This window comes from Bidens hawaiensis, unplaced genomic scaffold, assembly GCF_021521415.1.
Source record: "Bidens hawaiensis isolate Kalapana, Puna unplaced genomic scaffold, B.hawaiensis_p1.1 tig00014593_1, whole genome shotgun sequence".
Taxonomy (NCBI): Eukaryota; Viridiplantae; Streptophyta; class Magnoliopsida; order Asterales; family Asteraceae; genus Bidens; species Bidens hawaiensis.
Window position 1 is genome coordinate 446,624 of NW_027492272.1, and position 24,485 is coordinate 471,108.

Below are 24,485 nucleotides of genomic sequence, written 5' to 3' on the forward strand. Positions count from 1 at the left end.
TAATTGCTAGTTGATTGCCATGAATTGACCAAATTGCCCTTATGGGGAATAATAGTTAGTTAGTCTTTGTTTGTTGACCAAAATGCCCTTACGGGAATAATTGCTTGTAAGTATGTTATTAATACATGACACGAAAGTAATTGCTCACTCGTGTATCGTATCACAATTGTACTTGTTTAAATCACACACGGTTCACAAACGAAACACGAAACATGATACGTGCATAGGTATTATGTGCCGAGTCTAGAGACTCGTTAAACGTTCCGATACTTAGAAAATCTCTTTGTTATTTTAGAACGCTAGAGAGTTTTCTACGACGCGCATCACTCGGTGATCTAATTTGGAATATTCTTCGCAAACAGTGAGTTCACTTACCCCGCTCTTTGAACTGTTTTCAAACGTTTTTCACTTGGGGGAGATAACATACTCCGATAAACGCATTTTTGAGATAAACACATATTTAAGATTTTGTTATAAATTATATATATCACTTGTAGAGGCTAAGCGGCACGTAACCCTTGAAGTCCCACGCATCGAACCGGTTAATATTTGGAATAGCGAGTCACTGTTGAGTAGTACTACTGGGTTTGACAAACCCCACCCGACGCTAAGCTCAACTGGAGGTTGAGTGGGTGTAATTTTTGGCTAACACTTACCATGGTCTGGGTTGACCTGGTGACGGGCACTTGATAAACAGTCAGCTTCGGTCTCGAACCACTTAGTAATACTTGTTGTATAGATTAGCTACCTATCGATATATAATTTGACATAACATTATCTGGTAACACTTAAACGCTGTAACGTGGTTACACACTTAAACGCTGTAACGTGGTTACACACTTAAACGCCGTAACGTGGTTACGCAAAACTTTTAAACGCCGTAACGTGGTTACGCAAAACACTTAACGAAAACGCTGAACTCAAACGCTAAACGATTTGTCTTATATAACTTGTGAACTCACCAACCTCGTGTTGACCCCTTTTAGTATGTTATTCTCAGGTAGCCGAGGCGGGCGCGCGGTTTAGGAGCATGCATTAATTGTTAAACATCTTACTCTGCAAACTTAATTTTAACATTTACATTTGGTTTTAAGTCGTCCTGCGTGACGCAACTTTTGAATTAAGGTTTTACGCTTCCGCACTTATTTTTCATTTAAACGTTTTCTTTGGTTTGGTTATAACTAATGATTCCGATCCTGCCAGTTCACACCCTCTGACGGTAAAACTCCGTTAGTGGATTTTGAGGGTGTGACACATTTGTTGTGTGTCGCTTACGCGCGGCCTTTATGCGCCTATCCCGGGGATGCGCAAGGTCTTCTCTTTATTCTCACACTAGTGATATGCGCCACACGCATATGTGATATGCGCCACGCGCAGATGTTTCATGAGCCACGCGCAGATGTTTCATGCGCTTTTGTGATATGCGCCACGCGCAGATGTTTCATGCGCTTGCGCATAGGTTTTGGCTTTGTGTCTTCATGACATCCTGATTTCAGGCCTCTTGTCTATATCTTGTGGGTTGACCCGCCCCGCTCGATGTTAAGGCGGGTGCATACCTCTTCAGTCGTCAAGAGCTCAAGCACGCCAACACATAATTTTGTAGTTAAATCAAAAACCGGTAAAGCCAAATATCCATGGAAATTGCAACTTTTCGCACACTCTAGCTGGGGAAAAAGTTCTAGCGAGTAATTAGTCACATCTGGTGTCCACTCTGGTAATCCTCGTCTGTATAATCGAGCTGCAGGACTACAGTCCACTTCATTATGATCCTTATCCATAGTAAAAGATTTGAGCTCAGAATCCACCCGATACCTAAGAAGCCCTTCATCAATTACACCAACACCAAATGGCTGATCCATAGTAGTAAGTAACCGGCGCTTCTGAACCATACAAGGTGACCAAAACTGCATAAGGACATGTGGCTCCCGGAAAGTTAATAACTTCAGCACAGCATGTATATTGTCCAGTATTTTCTGATAATTTGCGTCAATAATGGCAACTTCCGCCTCCAAACCTATAGTTTACAGTCCATGTCAGAGCCACCCTAGGAGTATTAACTTGTAATTTTCTAGAGAATGTATTGTTGGCCCAGATTTCATAAACAGACACCAATCAAGACTCTTTTTTATTACGAATTAACTTGCACAAATTGACTCAATAAACTTACAATGATACGGCGCATTCAAATAGACCAAAACTCCATATGCTTAAATCAAGCATTGCTTGATTTATGCATAGACCTTGACTGCCTTGACTTTGACTCTTGACCCATACCAAAAACAAAAGAACAATAATAACACATACTAAAAATACAAAACTAATAAACAACCCTTTAACCTTCTTGATGACCCGTTTCAAGATTAAAGTCTAGCATATATGAATATGTGTTACATGGGTATAAAGACTCAGAATTTAATAAACAATAAATGACAACTGAAGGATGTATCTCTGTGTGCGTGTGTGTTTATGTATATAAGTCCAAAACTATGCCGAGAAAGAAGACGTTCTATACTTAAACATGTAAAATAAATACATAGTGAAACCTAAATTTTATCAGTTTTAATTTTATTTCATGTTCCATATAAGTCCAACACTCCAACCTATCACAATTTCACAAATAAAAGTGTTATACCGTTTTCTCCTTCACAATCACAATATTAAGTTTACTACACAGGTTAACAAGAAAATTAGACAGTAAGACATACCAATGCTCCTCGATTGAGAAACCCAAAGTGGTGTCAGGTATCTCGAGTCACCAGAAAGTGGAACGGTTGGCGGTTCAAAACAGAACTCATCCATAGATGCAGAATCAAATGCCTGCAACTGCTCCTTCAAACGCAATCAAGCTTCTTGATTTCTAAACGTAATGAATGAGCACTAAATGCAAGAGAACCGAAACTTAGAGGCTCTATTTCAATATAATGTTGAATGAAAGATGACAGTTTTGATATAAATTAAGGACATATAATAATGAATGAACTTATCCAACATCATTTAAACGATGGAATTTTGAACATATAACTCCACGTTCAATTTGGAGTCGTTATGAAACCCGATATGCATTTACATCAGTACAAATTTCTGTTAGAAAACAACTAACAGAATTTTTTCGGTCAAATCAATACTAAACCCGCAAATCAAAATACTAGTAACAGTCAAGATTAAGAGGACCGGAAAAAATTCGGTTCCCGTTTACAACTTTACAGTAACAGTCAAGATTAATGCACAGATCCGATACGTATGTATTAGACGGGATCAAAATAGCAACCGTCCGTGGATGATCATAATTCATAGATAAACGCATAGTAAGTAAGTAAGTAAAAACGAAAAGCTATAAACGTAAAACGAAGTGTATGATTAAATTAATCTCGCCGATAAAATGAAAATATGAAAACGAAGCAGCATACAGTTTAACGGTGAGGAAGAGAAGCAAACAAAGCCTACCGGTTCGGTTGTGTGAGAGACGAAGTGGGGGTTTAGAGTATCCAAATACTTATGGAAACAAACAAACTGACTTGTGATCAATCTTTCTTTTTCATAAGTCCATATGTAGTCGCCGATTTTGAATGGTTTTCTGCGGCGATAAGTGAATGTGAATGTGTGTGTGTGTGAGAGAGAGAGATAGATTTGTTGTTTGGATTGTTTAATATATTTTCAAACTATTTAACCTCGTGATGTTAATTTTTTTTTTTCTTTTTCTTAACGTAAGCAAGTACAAGACATGGGGTATTCATGCCCTTTAACTCTAGGTATGAGTCAAATCATCTATTTTATCTGATTTACTCCATCTCATTTAAGGGAAATGATTTAATTTCGCTAACTCTCTTAAATTTAATTTAGAAACAAGTATTTAATTATTATGTATAAGTGTAAAGGATCTTAAAGTCTGTCAGCAGTTTAACTTGTCTTGCTTTTAACCCTCTTAGACCATAAAGAGTGTGGCGTCTCACTCGATAACCCCATGACATTACATAAAATGACTGATAAATGTGGGCAACAACTTTTTAAAAATAGTTATTATATATTCAGTTATTTTGAAATTAAGAACTGAATGTGCGGTATGTAATGACTATTTATGGGGTGTATTTGTTATATAACTAAAGCACTTGCGTAAAAGGATATAGAAAATGTTAAAACGAAAAAACCAGGTAATATAAGCGATTACAAAACCATTTTTCTACTGCAAACTTACAAAGTATTAAACAAGGCTTTAAAACACATAAATTTGAGTGGGCGAGATTGAAGTGAAAGCGCATTATGCCTTGTATGTATAAGAAGAATAAGGTTGTTTCCATCGCTAGAGCTAGAGAGGACGGGCGATCTTCTCTTGACATCGACTACAGGCATGTCCTAAATGTGCACCGATGGAGATAGTCTAATAACCAATTAACTACTGGAACAATGCAAAACCTATTGTGTATGGAAAGAAGAAACATCCATCTTGACGTAGACATGGTAAGGACGGTTTTGACAATGAACTAATTGACCATCTAGAAATATCTAGCATCATGATATCCAATGTTCAATTGATGTAATGTGCATCATGTGACGGGTCCCACAAAATATTTTTAATTATTTTATCATTTGTCTCATTCAATTATTTTATTTATGTCAGTCAAAAAGGGCTATTAATTGTTGATGTTTCTTTTGTAGTTTGATGTACGGACATTTTCACTTTCAATAATTGCAAAAGAAAAAAAAAGGTAAAAGTTAAATATCTTAAGATTCACGGGGTGTTTTGTGGCTTTAATTGTGTGGCAAGAAATTAGCAGGTGGAGTAACATCCCCTATCTTCGCGTTTTTGATTGTTTACCTCCTTAAAATCCACAATCATGTTAGGATCCATGACGTTAAAAAAAAGGTTTGTGCACTCAATTGTATTGGTGGCTTGTTGGAGCTTATGGTGTGCTCGCAATAATTTCATTTTATCCAATTTCCCCGTGTCAATTAAAAAGATTATAGATGAGATCAAGTGCATGTCGTATTTTTGATCTCTAACAGAGTTAAGAGTTTGAACTTAAACTGAATAAAGTCGAAAGTTAATTTATAAATAAGGGATCATTTATTTGAAAATATTAATGAGTTTTAAGAACTATACAACTCATCATAACCATTTATCAATTCAATCAATGGTTGTGATTATCTTGACTTTTTAAGAATTATTATTATATGTGGCTAAGGGTATAATAGTAATTGACTTATCTATATTGCCTTTCTTATCATTACATATTTATATTTCTTTTTATATAAATGTTTAAATAAGAATTTCGATTTTCTTAATAAGGCTAGGAATAAGGGTATTTTAGTCTATTACCTTAATATTGAAAACCTACATAATTTAATTTCAAAAACCTATTTAATTAATTTTAAAAACCCACTTAAATTTTCACTCATCTCTGCTCACCGCCACCACCTTGCCGAAAATGGCCACCGGAAAAAACACAATGAAAAACACTATGAAAAAAACCCAACGTATAAAACAAAATGGAAAAAAACACTATGAAAATAAAAACACAATGGAAAACAAAATTAAATAACACAATGTAAAAAACACTATGAAAAAATTAAAAAAAAAACACAATTGTAAAACACAATTTGTAAAAACCCATGATTTTATTTTTTATTTTTATATAACAATATGGTACTCATATAAAAGATAAAAAAACACTCGTTATTAAGGTGAAATTGTTTTTAAAAAAATGTCGTATAAAAAAATTATGGACGTTTTAAAATTATTGGAGAAATTTGACATGTGCTTTGCATGTGGAGAGAGATCGTCAATAAATGTGATATCTCTAATTATGCCATTATCCTTGTTTTATACTTCTCTCTAATATAATCTCAACTATTCAAGTCTAAAATAAATGGACAAGATTATTTCTTATTCTTCCTACAAAAACTAATCTTCTTATTATAACTCAACCCTTTCTTTTTATATTTATTAATTCCATCACTCTACATCATCCTTTAAAAAAAATTATATATACTCCTGTTCCCTCTTTGCTCCAAAAGAAATTTTAAAAAGAAAGAAAAACTTAAGAAACTTTGAACGAAGAACAATCAAAAATAGATTTAATATTAAAAAATGTTTTTTTAATTTAAAATCAAAAAATCAAAATATGATATTTATATCTAATGAAATCGCTGGAGTCGTGACTTTGCTAATGTAACTTTCACTTCAAAATATGCTTGTGTGAAATCAATTTTGGGGGTTTAGAAATAGTATGCTATATTGCTATAAGATAGTTATGATATATGATTTATTATTTATTTTTATTTTTTTACCATTAACAATATTTGCATCGATATGTTTGGAAACAATATTTTTCATTCCAAGTTTGTTTTAGAGATGTGGGCTTGAGAATTAAAGGATTGAGAAATAAAAAAGAAATAGTTTAAGAATGGAAAAGGATACAAGATTCGGAATTTATGAAACAAAGTCAACACTCTCTAAAACTTTTATGTAATTTATGTAGTGTTTATAACAAGCCTAATAGTCAAACAATAGGAGATGAACATGTAGGGAGAAATATGAAGATTTCATTAATATGTATGTATTACAAAGAGGGACATGGGATGTATATATAGGGTAAGAAAACTTGGGAGAAAGCTAATCTATATTAGGTATTGATAACCATAATATTATATATTTATAACACTCCTCCTTGGTTACCAACATAATACGCTTGAAGATGTTGCCTCATTAAAAATCTTGTTAGGAAAACCCATCGGGACAAAACCATAGCTAAGGGAAAAAGAGTGCAACGCGTATTATCTCCCCCTGACTTATATAACCGTTTAAATGATAAATATTAATCTTCTGTGAAAGTTGTCCAAAACTTTTGTACTCGATCATTTGCATCTTCAGCCATTGACCTGCGAATCCTTATGTTGAATAACGTTTCATGATCTTCATTTGAAAACTTCTATTGCATCATCTCGTAAGCATATACCACTGTATTGATAACCCTGTTGTGTTTTTCTGCATCGACAATATTAGACAAACTTGTTTTGATGGGTTAGTAAAATATAAACTCATATATTTCATACCTGTAATATATGTATTAGCCCATTCCGATATCTCCTAGCCGGACACATGCTGATAAATATAAATAAAAGATATAAAAATCATGTATAGTTAGCATCGCATATTAATGCGCACATGCATTTAGTTATGATACTTTTGAACCAATAATGTTTCATATTATGATAGGAAATAATATAGAGTGCATTGTTGGACATCCTTTAACGTACTCAAACAATGTATCTTGTCTTTGGTAAATTGTCTAAACATTTTAGATGGACTTTAATAGACTAATAGACATATAATTACACATATACTCAAACTGCAGGTCGAGCAATAATCACATCATGTCAAGGTATTTCAAAAATTCTCCTTCTAAAAGTTCTGCAGTTTCTCTCGATGATGTGTACATCATCACTGTAAACTGTGATTATTTGAACCTTTAAGAGTAGAATTTTGATAAAAGTATGACTAATGACATCCAACTTATCTCCCTCCTTATCAAAACAATTATTCATTGTACAATGCTCAATCCGACTATATTAGTCCATACGCACTAAGCATAACTCTATGCATTTTCCAATCTATCATGAACTTCTTTCCAACTTGACAAATTATGCATGTGTGTTCACTTTTCTAGGATTTTTGCTGCATAAACTTGTTCATTTAACACATCAATTTTGTATCACATATCAAAAATCCATATTGTACCATTTCTTTGTTTATTAAGATATTGTACTCATCATATAGATTCTCTTCTATGTGCATTGCTTATTGATGCACAAGAATTCCATCATTAAGATGTATTAGTTAACCTTTCAGGTATTCAACTACCTTATGAAACTCTTTAGGTTACATTTATGTTCAACATATTCAATAATCGTAACATATTCAAATATGAATCTGTATACAACACGAGTCATAGTGTTCTAGAGAATTTAATTTATATGGTTTGATAATTCAAATCATTCGATGACTTTCTTGTAAACTTTCAGTATCAATTGAATCACAATATTTATTAGACGCATATTAATTCTCTCTTTTTATTACCAGACTATATAGATATTGGAAACTCAATGCTTTCACCATTGGAGAATGCGTCTCCTCATAATTAATCATGGGTCTTTGCAAAATCCTTGTGCTACCAATTTTGTCTTATATCACTTTATTGAATTTTCAAACTCACATAAAAGACCCGTTTATATCTAACATATTTTACAACTTCAGTTGTATGGACTACTGGTCCAACAAACTTTCCGTTTTTTAGAGAATTCAACTATGCCATGTTTGCGTCTTTTCACTTTGGCCAATCATTTTTCATAGGCAGATTTAGAATCTTGATCCTCATCATCATTTCAAGCGCTAATTATATATATAAATGAAAGTATAACGACGTCGACTTTATTTCGATTCCATATATATTTATAGACATGATACAATAATTTATTGAGAGCTCTTCGTTTTCAGGTACCTAAGGTTCTTTAAGAACCATCATGTCTAATCTCATTCAAGAGACCTTTTACTGCACCTCGACTTGACCATCTTTATTACTTGCTCCAATTTTCGAGGAAATTTTACCTTTGGAACCGATCAATCTACCACGCTACAAGCGTGCATTAGACTTATTATCAATACGTGTTTGTCCTTTTGGGACATTTATTAATTGGAGCATTAGCAGTTCGTATAGGTGTCTTAGTTAGACACTCTCTTTTGGTCAGTGAATCGTCTGATAGATGATTCGTTAATCTTTATACATGAATTATCCTTTGAACTTTTAGTTCATATAATTTGAGGATCAATGATAATTCATTCCAACTAAATTTGTTTTCCAACTGCTTTAAATCTCCCCCTAATGTTGGGAATGTTGATTCACTAAAGTGAAAACTAATGAGCCAAAAGCAAATATCTCATTAATGGCTCTAAGTATTTAATCATATATAATATTTAATACCGACATATATTCCCAACTTCATTTGTGTTCTCATCTTTGTGTCTTGTGGTGGATTAATTTCAGTATATAACACATACGAAATATTAGATGAGAAATATTTGGTTACTGACCAAAAACCAATTACAATGGGAAGGAAGTATCATAACTTATTGGCTTGATGTGGTTAGTTCTTAAGACATGTAAAACCATATGTACTCAAATACAAACATGAACCTTTGTTCTTGTGATATTTCATTTGCAACAAATTATAGACGTTGAGTAATCGTCTTTAACAAAACAATTTATGTAAGAACGTAATTTGTTATGAAGTTCAACACTTATTCCAATGATCATTATTAACTTGGGAATCAAATCCATTATTATAACTGAATGTAAATATACCAATATGGAATAATATGCTTGCTATCTTGTTAGCTAAGCCATTGATCATGCAAACATGAAGTTGCGATCTTGATAACCATTTAGACGATGCATCGATTTTCAAAACACTAAATGGTATCACGTTAGGATATGTGTATCCTTTTCTCAATTCAATAACATCAAGATTCACACCCTCATTCAGTTGGTAAATAAATGGGTTCCCTTAAGAGCAATATTACATGTATAATTATTATGAAGAATCATTTGGTTCCTCAATATATTTCACATCATTGACTCGGTGTGGTCTAACCGGTCGTGCCATTAGATAACCATGATCCATAAACTTTAGGTTTATGATCGTATATAGTATGTTTCTTTAATGCAAGACTATAAATATGAGAGAACATTTTATTATCGTTTCAAACGATCATGTGATTTCACTTTTGTATTTCCACATTTTGTTCTCATATATGATCAATCTCTTTGCCACATGTGGTGGTCGATCTCATTATTAGCATGACCAACATTATAATTCCGATAGTCAATCTCATTATTAATACAATCATTGTTATAAATTTTCTTTTATGTCCATGATCGCAACAATCAGTGCGTATTCACATTCACTTCTGGGAATGATATCAAACCAAACACTTTTCATGGTTTATTCATAATTTTGTCGGACAGAGATATAAAATCACTTCAAACCCTTCATACGTTTTCATGATATGCTACTTCAGGAGCATATTTGAGGTTTGACAAATGAAAAATATTCTTACTCTTGTGTTTCCTCATAATTAATTTTATCTTTACGTGATATCAGTAAAGAAGTTATTACATGAATGAGTCATGTATTCTTTTGATAAATTATAATATTTAATAATGAGATTTAGGGAGAATGACACTTAAAGTGTCATATTATTCTAAATAAGTGAATCTTTTACGATACCTAAGCATCATCGAGAGTAAAATAAAACACCAATTTGTGATTAGCTTTAACTTTTATAATCTGTATGCAAATAATCAGTTGCATGTAGATGGCATACATATCACAAAGTTAAACCACGTATAATTCACAATATTAAAATGTTGTCATATTAAACAAGTTATTCCAAGACCTTCATGAAATAAGATTTTTTTCTCATCAAGCAAATATATATAGCGAATATATATATATATATATATATATATATATATATATATATATATAATTATGTATTTGATTCTAACATGTATCACAAATCACATGGGTATCTTACATACAATTTTATTATACTGTAATAAATCACATGGGTATCTGCCACTTTATTGTAATCGTTTTATTGTAATAAATCGATTGCAAGTACGTACTTTACTAACAAAGACCATAGAAGTTATGTGTTATTAAGTTCAAAAGTCTCAAAATAAAATTACTATAAGGAATGAGAACTAACACATGCAAGCATGTAAGCATGTATCAAAATATTATTAATTAAAACATGTAAAAGTTATAAAGATTTCTACAAATGTTTCTTTTTCATTCATAGATTTGCTTTTATTTGACATTCAACAATCCATATTTACCGATTACAGAAAGAAATTATCAAGTTTGGTTTCATCTATTCAATAACGTCATTTAGTAACTTGATATGTACCATTGTTATTTAAACATCTTACAACTTTTTGGTCGAAATAGCATATCAATTAACGAACTAAACTTATTGACTGAACTAAAGAATGAAGTGTACGTGAAAACATATTTGTGTCTTAATGTATTCAAATATGCTATGTTTAATGTTTATCGTATGTAAATATAATGCTTACCGAAATAATACATGATGAGTGCTCACAACAAAAGTCATAACTAGAAAAAAAAAATAAGCTGCCGACTACCCCATTAATCAAGTATAAGTGTTTTCTAATCTTGATTTGTATTATAAACAATACTTTTTATACCCCATTATAATAGTTTCTTTATAAAATATAGAGAGGGGAATTCAGTGACACAATAAAAATAAATAACAGAAAATCGACATAAATATGCACTTCCATACAAACCCAAGATACTCCATTCAAGACTATATACATTTAAAATATAATATTATTTGAGAAATAATATCCATATATAATTCAATAGAACATGTATAAATAATATTAGAAAACACCAAATAATAATATATTAATCAACAAAAGTTTCACAAATTTAAAATACTAAATTCTACATGAACATCATGGTTAATCAACATGGCCACTTTCAACAGAAAAAAAGTAGATAAATAAAATTTATAGCACCATGTGAAAATTGAAATCGAATATGTACGCAGCCAAAGTTATATATTACCTTTTTGTTATACAAAAACAATTTCATAGATACTTTAATTTCGGTGACTAGAATCATTAATTCATAAAGTTATATGATCATATGAGTAACATATATTAAAATATAACTTACTTGTAGGATAATTTGATTGAACATATTTTCGATAATGTAATTCAACTTCAAAGATAATTCGTGCTGATAACGTGTTGTGAAACAAGCCTAATAGCCAAACAATAGGAGATAAACATGTAGGGAGAAATATGGAAATTTCATTAATATGTATGTATTACAAAGAGGGACATGGGATGTATATATAGGGTAAGAAAACTTGAGAGAAAGCTAATCTGTATTAGGTATTGATAACCATAATATTATATATTTACAATAGTATTTTTTTTTGAACGATCAACAAAAATTTTATTAAAAAAAACTAGCAAGACGCTAGAGCACCAACACACCAAAAATGAAAAGCGAGATTACAGTTTGAACCTACATCAATCCTCCCACAAAATTTCTTTCAATTTCCCCCTATTCTTTATCCATAAAAACCCCAACACCTTTACTTCCTCGATTAGGCTCGAGATTGAGACCGGAGACCCGCTATGAACAAGGTCATTCCTCTTTTTCTAAAGACACCAAGTCGCAACCAAACAAACCGCTTGGAACACTTTTGCTTTCTTAAGCGAAAGCTTGGAGAATTTATGAAGTTCCAACAAGTCGCGAAAACTAAACAAAATGAAAGTAGGCACCTTACACCATTGAGAGATAATACTCCACATGGATTGAGCAAGACCGCAAGAAACAAAAACGTGCTCCACCGACTCTTCAACTTCTCCACAAATCGGACAAAAGATAGAGCTAACCGGGATATTTCTTTTGCTTAGCTCGACAAAGGTTGGTAACCTCCCCAAAATCGCCCGCCACACAACAAAGCTAACCTTACGAGGTACTAAGCGGCTCCATTCAAACAAGAAATCAGGGGTAGACAACTGGCTGTTTATCATCTTTTCCTTAATACTCCGAACCGAAAATTCACCCTCGTCACCGTACGTCCACACCACTCGATCATCACCCGGTTTTAGTAACACCCCCTGGCACAAATGGAGAAGTCCACGTAACTCCTCAATCTCGTCCCTGCCATTTGGTTGCCTTAGCCAACATGGACGTAGCTTTGTTGGGGCCGAGGGTGGCCCCGGCCCCCTCCGTTTTTTCGCTCGGTAGTTTAAAATTATCCTTTTTCGGCCGAAAGTTTTTATACATAGCGTAAATTTACCCGTTTCTGACCGAAATTTTGAGCCCCGGCCCCTCCGTTTTTAGCTCGGTAGTGTAAATTTATTCTTTTTTGCCTGAAAATTATTATACATAGTGAAAATTTACCCGTTTTCGACTGAAATTTGGAGTCCGGCCTCCGTTTTTTCGCTTGGCAGTGTAAATTTATCTTTTTTCAGCCGAAAATTTTTATACATGGTTTAAATTGACCCGTTTTTGACCCAAATTTTGAGGCCGCCCCCCCTCTAGTGTATGAATTTTTTTTATACATATTGAGTCCGGCCCCCTCGACGTTTATGTCCAAGCTTCGCCACTGTTAGCCAAGACCACCTACCACAAATCCAATCATCATGCATGTATAACTTGTATACTTATTGTAATATGGATAATTTGATTAATTTTTTTTGTGTATTTTATGTAATATGTGTTGTATAATTTAAGTACCTTATGTAATATATGTAATTGATAATTATGTAACTTTGTTTATTTCGTGATCGGTAGTTAATGTAATTATTGGTAATTTGTGTAATTAGCGTAAACGTAATTTGGTAATTTACGTAATTTGTGTATGGTGTACTAATTTGGATAATTTGTGTAGTTTGGGTAAGTTATGTGTTTGTGTATGTAATTGTGTAAAAATCAGTTTTTTATACAAAAATGCATCATTTTTTAGATTTTGATTTGTTTTAAAACTTAATTAAAAAACAAAATAAAGAGAATATTATTTGATGTTTTTGTTCTTTATATATACTTATCATATATAGGGTTGATATCATTTAAGAACTATAAAAAAGTTAAGAACTCTTAGAAAATCTTAACAACCAAACATTTTTTATTTTTTTTATATATTAACAATATTTAATAGTAGTTTTATCAAATTTTACATAAAAAAATTTGTATTACATATATTAATCACAAATTTACATATGTGTAAAATTTATGTACTAATAAACTTACATATGTGTAAAAAAATAAATATGTATAAAAACTAATTTTTCAAAATTGTAATCGTATGTATGTATATATATATAATGATAAAACTGCACTCAGATAACACTAACATATAATTTTTTTTTTTATAAAAAACGTTAATTTTCATGAGGTCCTTCAATAATTTAAGAGTTCTGTAATAATACTTATCATATATATACATATATATATATATATATATGGTTGGTATCATTTAAGAACTCTAAAAAGATTAAGAACTTTTAGGAACCCTTAACAACCAAACAATTTTTTTAATTTTTTTTTATATATTAACATTATTTAAGAGTAGTTTAATCATATTGTATATAAAAAAATTTGATAAATACAAATGGCTTGTATCGTAAAAAATGTACAAATAACTAAAGTAATTATGTTAACACTAGTGTAATTATTGTTACTTTATAACTTTTAAATTAGGGTAATTATTATTATTACAACAACTAACTTATATTTTTCATATTCACTCACGCTCTAAAAAAGACTAAGGTGTTGAGAAAGGCCTATGCATGCTCTTTGGTCCGCTATGCAGATCACGCGCAGATATTGTCATCTACAGACTGTTTGTTTTTTTTCAAAACGTTTCATTAAGCATGTCTGCGCAAATTCTTCTTGGTGCTGACTTGACCCATCAACTTCTAAAATCTTCTAATGTCCGTCGAGGATTAAATACCACCACCTACCAACACCCACTACCCGCCACCACCACCCACCATCATCGTCTACCACCACCATCCACTACCACAACCCACCACTCACCATCCGCCACCACCATCGTCCATCACCACCACCACCCACCACCTTCCACCACCACAACCGTCCACCACCACCACCATTCATACACCACCACCAGTTTATTTTAACAATATATAGCTGTTAAAAAACAAACAATTTTCTTTTTACAGACTATAAATGGTTGGTTCACATCTTCTTTTACATATCTCTGCAAATATGATTCGTAGATGGTGGACATATTAATATATATATTAAAAAGTGGATCACATCTTCCTCACAATTCTAGTGTTCAATTTACTTTATAATCTTAATATTTTATTGGTCAAACACATAAACTACAAATCTCTTTTGGCTCCTCTTTGATAGGAATCAACTTATATGCGTTTTACATATATTGTATTTTTTACACATTATTGAATTTAGTTTCTTATCATTTATTTTCTTATTTGTTATTTACAAATGTTTTAAAATCATATTAGAGATCAATACACTATCCGATTGTTTTATTCCTTTTATTTAACATATTATATTTAAACCTTAAACGTGGGTAATTTTAAGCTTTACATGTTTTATATGTCGGTTAAAACGATTTTTTTAAATATTGCTTTCGTATTTGTTATAGTTCATTTTTACAATGACTGAAACTTTTTTCATGTTTTAAAATTGTCCCATCGTCACATTTTTTTATATTCGTGTTTCGACGTTTGATATAACGTTTTTAAAATATGTTTTTTAGCCTAATTAATTTATGTTTACAAATCTGTGTTGGTACCGCCAATACTAACTCATCAATGTCCAAATGTTATTGCACATAGTACAACACCTTGATGCTGTTGATTATTTGCACGCTATCGTCAATACCTAGGGCCATTCCACCTTTCTCCGATCGACTCCTGAACCTAGGGCTTCTACTTCCTCCTGTTCATCGCAGCACTCCTCATCTGATCTTCTAATACTCGTATTCATTGGATTGATTGATTCCCATATGTTTTGCTGCAATTGAACCCACCACCCTAACCTTCGATATCCAAGTAATAAATCAAATCGTTCTGCAATTGGAGGTAACTATTATTACTCTATTGAATTGAATAATAAATATCATCATCATGTATGGTAGAAGTGGTCTTGAACGCTTTAAAAAGGCACAAACTTTACAACCTTTTGCACTCACCACCAATCAACCTTCACATTCCCCTCCTGATGCTCCACAACATATTACCCAACTCGGTGGCGGACAGTCTACTTGGCAGCCTCCCGATTGGGCTATCGACCCCCGCCCCGGTGTTTATTATCTTGAAGTTTTCAAGGATGGCCACCTCCTCGACCGAATTAATCTTAATAAGCGTCGGCACGTCTTCGGGAGGCAGCTTCATACGTGTGATTTCGTACTCGATCATCAATCGGTCTCTCGCCAACACGCTGCTGTTGTTCCTCATAAGAACGGAAGGTATACATTGTATATAGGGTTTGGATCAAATACAAATTAAATTAACGTGCTAACTGTGCAAATCAAGTAAGAGTAATTATGTATACAATGTAGAGTAATTATAGCATAGTGTAATTACACTAGGACGTAATTGCATAATTACACTACTTGATTTGCACAGTTAGCACGTTAATTTAATATGTACGTTAACTTTCCCCTACATACATACATATGCTGCTGCTGCTGCTGCTGATATCTGATATGCTATTGCAGTGTTTATGTAATTGATCTAGGATCTGCACATGGCACCTTCGTTGCAAACGAGAGATTGACCAAGGATTCTCCCGTTGAGCTTGAGGTGGGACAGTCCTTGCGCTTTGCAGCTTCGACGAGGGTCTATATTTTAAAGAAGGATAACGCGGCAGCAGCCCTTTTTACTCCTCCGTTGTCATTGCCAAATCTGCCACCACCCCCCGACCCGTCTGATGAAGAGGCCGTATTAGCTTATAACACGTTTGTAAACCGTTACAATCAGTCTGCTACCTCCACTGTGGATGAAAGACCTTTGAAAAGAAGTAAGAAGGCAAGAGTCGCATTCCGAGATCAAGTCGGGGGAGACTTGGTTGAAGTTGTCGGTGTGTCTGATGGTGCCGATGTAGAAACGGAACCCGGCCCAGCGGGTGTGAAAGAAGGTAGTAGTCTTGTGGGAAAGTACGAATCACTTGTACAGACAACGGTAATACCGTTGTCATTACCTAGAACGAAGGAAGTCGGTGTTTCCCCGAAAGGAGGCGTGACTGATAAACTACAACAAGTTCTAAACAGAGTTAAAGCGCCTGCGAAAGGTGGAATTTATGATGATCTTTATGGAGAATCGAGCAAAGTGTCTTCTTCGTGGGCATATTCTCCGGCTAAAGATGATCAAAGCAAGCCTCTTGGTGACATCACTCTGAGACCGGAGAGCAAGGATAGTGAGAGTGATGATGATTTATTTGGCTAGCATGTGGCTTATGGCTGGCACTTACAATGTTGTGTGCAAGAAGAATAAGGTACTTCTTATTGCGGATTCACATTTTCTCTTATATTCCATTAGTTGTGGTTTTTACATCGGCAATGTCTTTCTAAGAGGAATTTGATTACTGTCCACGAAACTCTTTTTGAGAAGAAAATAGGAAATGGAATATAATTGTTTGATACCCTACTCATGGTTTCTACTTGCATATTATATTCATGTTTCGATCCCTATGATATTTGGCTATTTGCTTCAAATCACAACATTAGTACCCATCTAGTGTTAAGTTTCTGCCTCTTTTCGTTTCTCAGCTAATATATTTTTTTTATTTTATTGTATAATTAATTACTAGGCTGGCTATACACGGTTGAATAAAGAAGTAGTTAAATATTAAATGGTTAGTAATAAAGATTTAAAAATTAAAAATGAGAAGTGGGAAACAAACTTATTTATTATGGGTGAACGGGGTGCTTCGCTTCCCACCCTTTTTCTTATTTGTCTCCTTCCCGAATTGTGTGGTGATCCCAAGCAGGAGCACTTTTTGTCGGGTCTGAGGGACACGGGGTGGTGTTTCTGATGCTCCCAAGTCATTCTGAGCCTACCCCATGGCATCATCCATTGCAACAACTACAACTTAAAGTGTGCCGTCTCTCTTTATTGTATGATAACACTCACGTTCCATTAAGTTATTAAGCAAACAACCTCACAAGTTTCTAATCTTGTAAGAATCGATAACATAGCGAACTGAACCCATACTGACCGAAATCCTACCACATCCCCGTCAAACACGCAGAGAATTGCCAAGATACTCCGTACGGGGTGACCCAATGGCAAAAGGCCACCGCAAGCTAGCCCGACCCACAAAGCCCTTAAGCGTCTCCAAGTTATCTCCATTTTCGGGGGAAAACCCACCCGCCCAAAGGCCAAGGCCCACTAGTGGTAAAACCCGAACGCCCTCAGGATCGAACCGGATATCACAAAGATCTCGGTCTTTCTTCATTGAACCACCCATGCCCTCCCTAAAGTGTTGTATGTAGGGATTGAACATAGGTCTCCATTAAGAACTCATGTTTCCTACCACTACACCACATTGGAAACGATGCTTCAATCCTAATCAAGGCCTTTTAATTCAATGTCAGTTTCTATGTAATTTTTGAAAGGCTTCATCAATGGTTTGAAGGATATTTTGCTGCAATTAAAGGCCAATCAAGCATCAATTCAATGACCGGCGGTTACTTCTGTGGTTTAAGTATGACCGCCGTCACATGCTTCAGCCACGAAAAGCATAAGCAGGTAGGTACGTCTTCATCCTCTCCGTTTATTCTACGCCTGTTATTTTCTTGTACATTTGTTGGATGTTCTTTTAGTGCTATGGGGGGAGTATTTCACATACATTACATCAGGAATTCTAATTCATTCTAGACAAGGGCTAGCTTAGTATTTCATTGTCTGATAGGCCACTAACTTTCACCGAATAAGTTTAAGTATTCATGGTATTTACTTTTTTTGGAAACTCAAAATGGTATTATGTTTGGAGAATAGTCCTCATCTTTGGTTTACATTATTCATTGACCATATATTATTTAAGTATTTCATGGTATTTCCATGTTTACTACTATACCATGTATTCTGTTAATTTTTTTTTCATACATGTACTATTAGAGCTTGTGTATATTTATTTAATAATGTCCATATCATTAGGTCTGTTGAATTATTTTTGTAGACAATAAATCTGACCCATATTAACTATTGAGGTTTCCCACTTTATCCCTGTTTCTCAGTCTGCAGTTTGACTAAATAATAGTCAAACTGTTGATACCAAATGAGCTGTTTTTTTTTACTGTTTTTGGGTACTTATAATCCCTATACATCACCATCCAAACTCTTGAAAAAATTCATGTGTTTATGCTTAACATTCTGAATTTACATTATAACCTTTATTACTGTTATGTTTGTTTTACAATTAATTGATTATAAAAGAGGATATTTTTTTAAAAAACCTGGATTTAAAACAGTTTTGCATGTTAAAATATCATATGATACAACATAGTTAAGGTTTTTTAAAAAAAAAACTTTATTATTGAATACTTGATGTTTCTGTTGTAAGTCGATCTATATGTTAAAAGTTCCCAGATTGCCCTTGGACCAGAAACAGTTTAATAAGCCAAGTAGCAGTTTGGAAATGAAATTGTAATTTTGTGTTTTGGGTGATCTGATATGATTCCCAGTTTGTGAATATTAAATGGCAGATATTAATATGAGAAACTGATTATATGTTTGTTGTGGGTCTTACAAAGTGAATGCGATTGTTGGGGTAAAGGAAGATAGATTGATGACGACCGGGCTGCACATGATTGCTGCCATTTCTGTTTCATATGTGGATCAATTGTTGGATGGAAAATTGTGCGATCGATATGTGGATCAATTGTTGAATGGAAAATTTTGAGATCGGATAACGGGTTGACTCAAATAGGTGTTATGTTCGGTTTGGTAGGGGTTTCAGCCGGTAATGGCTTTTTGCACAACCTAAATAATAACCAAGTAAGCTCATTTAAATTATTTAAACCCAATAAAAAAAACCTTTTTACTTAAAGCTCAAGCCTTCGACCCAAATTTTTTTTAATGATTCTCGTATACGGCCCTGCAAACGACACCCCACCACTTCACGGTCTGATATTTACATCCCTTTGTGGTTACGAGTGTGGTGACTGAGAATTTGGCGTTGCGGAATTTGTTACTCGAGTTATACGTCCCTTTGCGCAAAGCCAATATAGTATATTGTAATAACATATTCCCTGTGTATTTATCAAAAAATCTGCTTCAACATCAAAGGTCGAAGCAAGTGGAAATCAATATCCATTTTGTACCGGAGAAGGTATGATTTGGTCACATTTGGGTATTGCGTATCCCTTCCGCTTTTCAATGCGTGGATGTATTCTCAAAAGGCTTGCTCCCGACACTTGTTTCAAGCCTTTCGATATATTCATTCATGATCATCATTGTAATGGGTTAGGTTTCAAAAAGAAGTTTGAATTTCCTAGAAAAGTTAAGGAGAGTATTTTAGTCTACTACTTTAATATTGAAACTCCATTTTCTTTAATTTCAAAACCCCATTTACATTAATTTTAAAAACCGACTTACATCTTCACTCATCTCCTAAAACCACCACCACTCCATTAGGTTCCATGTGTTTGGGTCTAGTTTGGACAAGGTGTGTGTAGTTAAATACTTAAATTAATAAATGAAAAAAATATATAAATAAATTGAATGTTAACATGTTATCCTTATTGGGCCAAAAGCCCATATTCAATTGAAACCTCACGGCATGCAGAAAAATGCGAATACACCATAATATATAACAGTTTGATTTAACTGAAATATCTGGACAACGTTTATTTTTCTTTTTTATTCTTGGTCCAATCCATGTGTCAATGGCCTAAACTTTAGGTATAACATGCATTATATATAGTGTTAAGATGAATAGATGATACATAGATCAGTATCTTGCATTACAACACCACAACCGATTGACTTCCCTTATTTATCATCATCAAAAAGAAGTTTCTTAAAAATAAAATATAAGTGTAAATAATTAAAACAAAGTTTTCATCTTGAAAAATTGCTCCATATATACATTATACACCATACTAGATTACTAGTAATCTTTCTCCTAGTTAACTCAAATTTTCTAGCTGATAATTAATTCTTTCTTTGGTTTTGGGAAATGCTTTCATCAGTACCCTCGTTCGATCTCTTCTTTATAAACATGTCAAAAGATTTCAAATCCTCCAAACCATTTAAGTAACAAACACCAAATCCTTGACAAAAACCATGCAAGGTGCTGAACCAGGCTGCGATCTAAATCGCTTGCGAAAGTACACGAGAAGCTGACTTGGTGATAGATCGAAAAGCATAGGGAGAAACTCCTAATGAGTCTTGGTGGCCGGAGACGTTGAGTGGGGTTGGCCAGATATTACAAAGACATGCCGGAAGGAAAAGTAATGAGTCCGGGCAACCTGGCTTTATCTTTTAATTATTCATATTTTGGTCATTTAAAAAAAGAAAAAAGAAAAGTTAATCTTCATCATTCATCAACTATATATATTAAGAGTGAATAGTGGAGACTACTTATGTAAATTTATAAAGATGGCGGGATTAAACATGTAATATGGTCAAATGGTAGAGACCATCCATGAAATCAACTCGAAAATTTTTAATCTATTGAAAATTTCTAGATAATATTTAATATATTTTCTAACTTAAATAATACAATACCAAACATGTTACAAGGAAACTTCCGATCGGTCACATCTTGTGTAATTAATTTGTTAGTACTGCATCGCTACATCATTCATCGCAAATCCGTCGCTAAGATACTGTTACGAACAAGCGCTTGAAGCAACGTTATAATAGCTTGGCAGCTCCGTTTTCATTTTTACTCGCCTCTCCTCTCCTTTGTAGGCTATATTTTTATATGTTTTTATTTATATATATATATATATATATATATATATATATATATATATTAATTAAGGACCTATTTTTACTAGTCGTAAAGAGAGTTCGAAATTTCATTTTTTTAATATTAAAATGAAAATATTAAGGTTGATATTGTACCATCCGTACCTACTCAATTTTGTTCTCTTCAGCTAGATACCACATATACATAATGCGTTGGTTGGACAAGTGACCCACCTAGGACAAACAATTATTTGGTTGGTTGGACAAGTGACCCACCTAGGACAAACAATTATTTGACAAAGAGAAGGAAAATAATTTTGTAAACTTTGGAATTTCCGTCTAGTGATAATTTGTTTTTATTTAAAAAGAGAATTTTTTATATCTGACAGACTTGAACTTAAGACTTTCCAACATGTTTTTTTGTCATCTGGAAGGCTTGAACTCAAGGCCTCCTGACCTCTTTATTTTAAAGGTTTTGTTTTTGTCAGTTGGTCACTAATCCCACCGGTCAGTGATCATTTGTTATATATATTTGTTTTTCTTTTCGTGTGTTGTATTTTTTATATATTTCAGACACTGATATATACTTAAAGCTAAAATTATGAAGAAAGAAGGATAAAATATAATATACGTATTGTATATAGTTTTGGTGTATTGGTTTTTATTAATCCTAACTATCAAAAGATCTTTTGGTCGCTGTCGGTCCAAACTAACGAATTGGCTGATAACAATCCCACCTTTTATCATATTTGTTACCAACGGTCCATGACTAATAGAATGCTAACGGCGTTAATTGCATGTCGCTAGAAAATCGCTTTTTGCTGAAAACTCACATTTTCTTCGGAAAACTCAACATTTTCGTCCCAAACATCTTTGTAACCTTACATCGGACCTCTAGGAACCTTTTTCTAGTAAAATTCCAATCATTGAGGTCGTCGGAACCCTAAAACCATCTTCGGAATCTGTTGGTGGTGCTCAGTTGGTGGTGGTTGGTTGATGGTGAGTCAGTTGGTGGTGGTGGTGTTCAAGTAGAGTTTTCCAGCAAAAATGTGACTTTTCCGGCCAGAAAGTTTTTTTCTGACGACCTACAACTAACGGCTTTAATGTTCTGTTAGTCGCGAGCTGTTAACAAATATGATAACAAGCGGGATCGTTATCAGCCAAATCGTTAGTTAGGACCGACAAAGATCAAAAGATTATAGTTAAGATTAATAAAAGTCAATACATAGTATTTTAAAAGTTTAATATTAATTATACACTGACCTGATATCTTATTTTCAGGTCCATTTCGATATAGGACCATTGATATATTAAAGCTAAAGTAGACATTTTTTTTGTTAGCCTTCTTCAAAATTCAATATATTGATCCCTTTCTCTAGTTTGAAACGATTAGGCATGAGTTAGGCCATAAATTTCGGTACATGTTTTTTCCATCATTTTGAAATTTTGGAGCATGGCAAACTTCTTTTTTCATTTTTTCATTTTTTTTAGTAAAAAGATAATAACTAACCTAAATTACATAATAAATTTTAGACAAAATTGCAGAAGACGTCCTTTATGTTTAATCGTTTTTTTCAGTGGACGTCCTTTAGCAAAAGGAGACATAAAACATCCTTTACATTTAAAAACTCTATCATATTATGTCATTTGATCTTAACCTAGTTAACTTTTCTCGTTAAATCTGATCATGTGTAGACACATGAGTGTATTTTGGTCATTTTACTCTTGAAAACTAATCATCTTAGGTTAGTGAATGGTTCAGAGTTAATATTATTTTAATTTGCAATAGTAAAATGACCAAAATACCCCATGTGCAGGGCACATGACCATATTTAACGGAAAAAGTTAACCAGGTTAAGGTTAAAGGACATAATGTGATAGAGTTTTTAAATGTAAATAATGTTTCCTGTCATTTCTTTTGCCAAAGGACATCTACTGAAAAAACGATTAAACATAAATGACGTCTTTTGCCATTTTGTCTAAATTTAAGCATGAAATATACAAAATGATGAAAATTTCTAATTGTATACAAATATATTATCTTAAGAAAATAGGTTTATTAGTTAAACAATATACAATTTTTTTTAAACAACTAAAGTTTTTTTCCACCTATTTCACCCCATGCCCGTCCTCAATTAAGACTAAACCCCAAAAACATTTTGATGTAAGCAACCAAATAACTTTGGACAATACGAAATAGTATTAATATAATCTAACAAAACAAAACTGAATAAATGAATGTTGGTGAACAAATACATAAATCATAAAAATAAAAAATAAAAGGTGAACCTTTTAATTGATGTGAAGGGATCAGCGGGAAACATGGACTGACCATGTTTATATGAATAGTTCATAGCGTAAAGAAACATTAATGCTGACCCTTTCAATTGACGTGGACTACGGAAATGTATATGTGGGTTTAGTGTAATTTACAAAAGCTGACCCTTTCAATTTATGTGAACTTGAAGTGTTGGGTAGGTTCATACAGAAAATAAGTTAAATAGATTAATAAAAATAAATTTATGTTGTTTCAAGTTTTTCAAACACAAAAACAAATTTTAGACAATGTTTGATATATAGGTTAAAAATTGAGGAAAAAACAATTTTTTTAATGACAACTCATGTACTCTCTAAGGTATTGTAAATCACACCTTACAATAAGGGAAAGGAATTTAAGCCATCAATTTTTGTAAAAATAAAGCTTTATTCAAATCCTCGTCATTGTTAGTTTGTAACCCTTTTTCTTTTTTTTTTCCCCCTATTAAATATACTTTACGTCTTAGATTTATTTTTCAACACTTCAAATGTTCATATATGCGTTTTCACTTTGAACTGAGTCTCATTGTCAAAGATTTATCAAGTAACTATAACTTTTAATTTTTTGATGAGAAATGACTCAAGATCATTGATTAAGATTGCATTAAGTGTAAGATGGTATTTATAAGTTATCAACCGGAGGAGACC

General features: G+C 33.1%; 2 protein-coding genes across 2 annotated transcripts in view; one reads left to right on the forward strand and one right to left on the reverse strand.

Annotated features, from left to right (window-relative positions):
* The window catches only part of LOC143547071 (protein NLP7-like), a 139,138-nt gene that overhangs the window by 24,057 nt on the left and 90,596 nt on the right, over positions 1-24,485 (reverse strand). The gene's annotated exons all lie outside the window — the stretch shown is intronic.
* Positions 15,665-17,266, forward strand: LOC143547058 (protein phosphatase 1 regulatory inhibitor subunit PPP1R8 homolog). Its single transcript, XM_077038570.1, has 2 exons — positions 15,665-16,069; positions 16,322-17,266. The coding sequence occupies exons 1-2, from the start codon at positions 15,729-15,731 to the stop codon at positions 17,046-17,048; spliced, it is 1,068 nt and encodes a 355-aa protein (XP_076894685.1). The 5' UTR covers positions 15,665-15,728; the 3' UTR covers positions 17,049-17,266.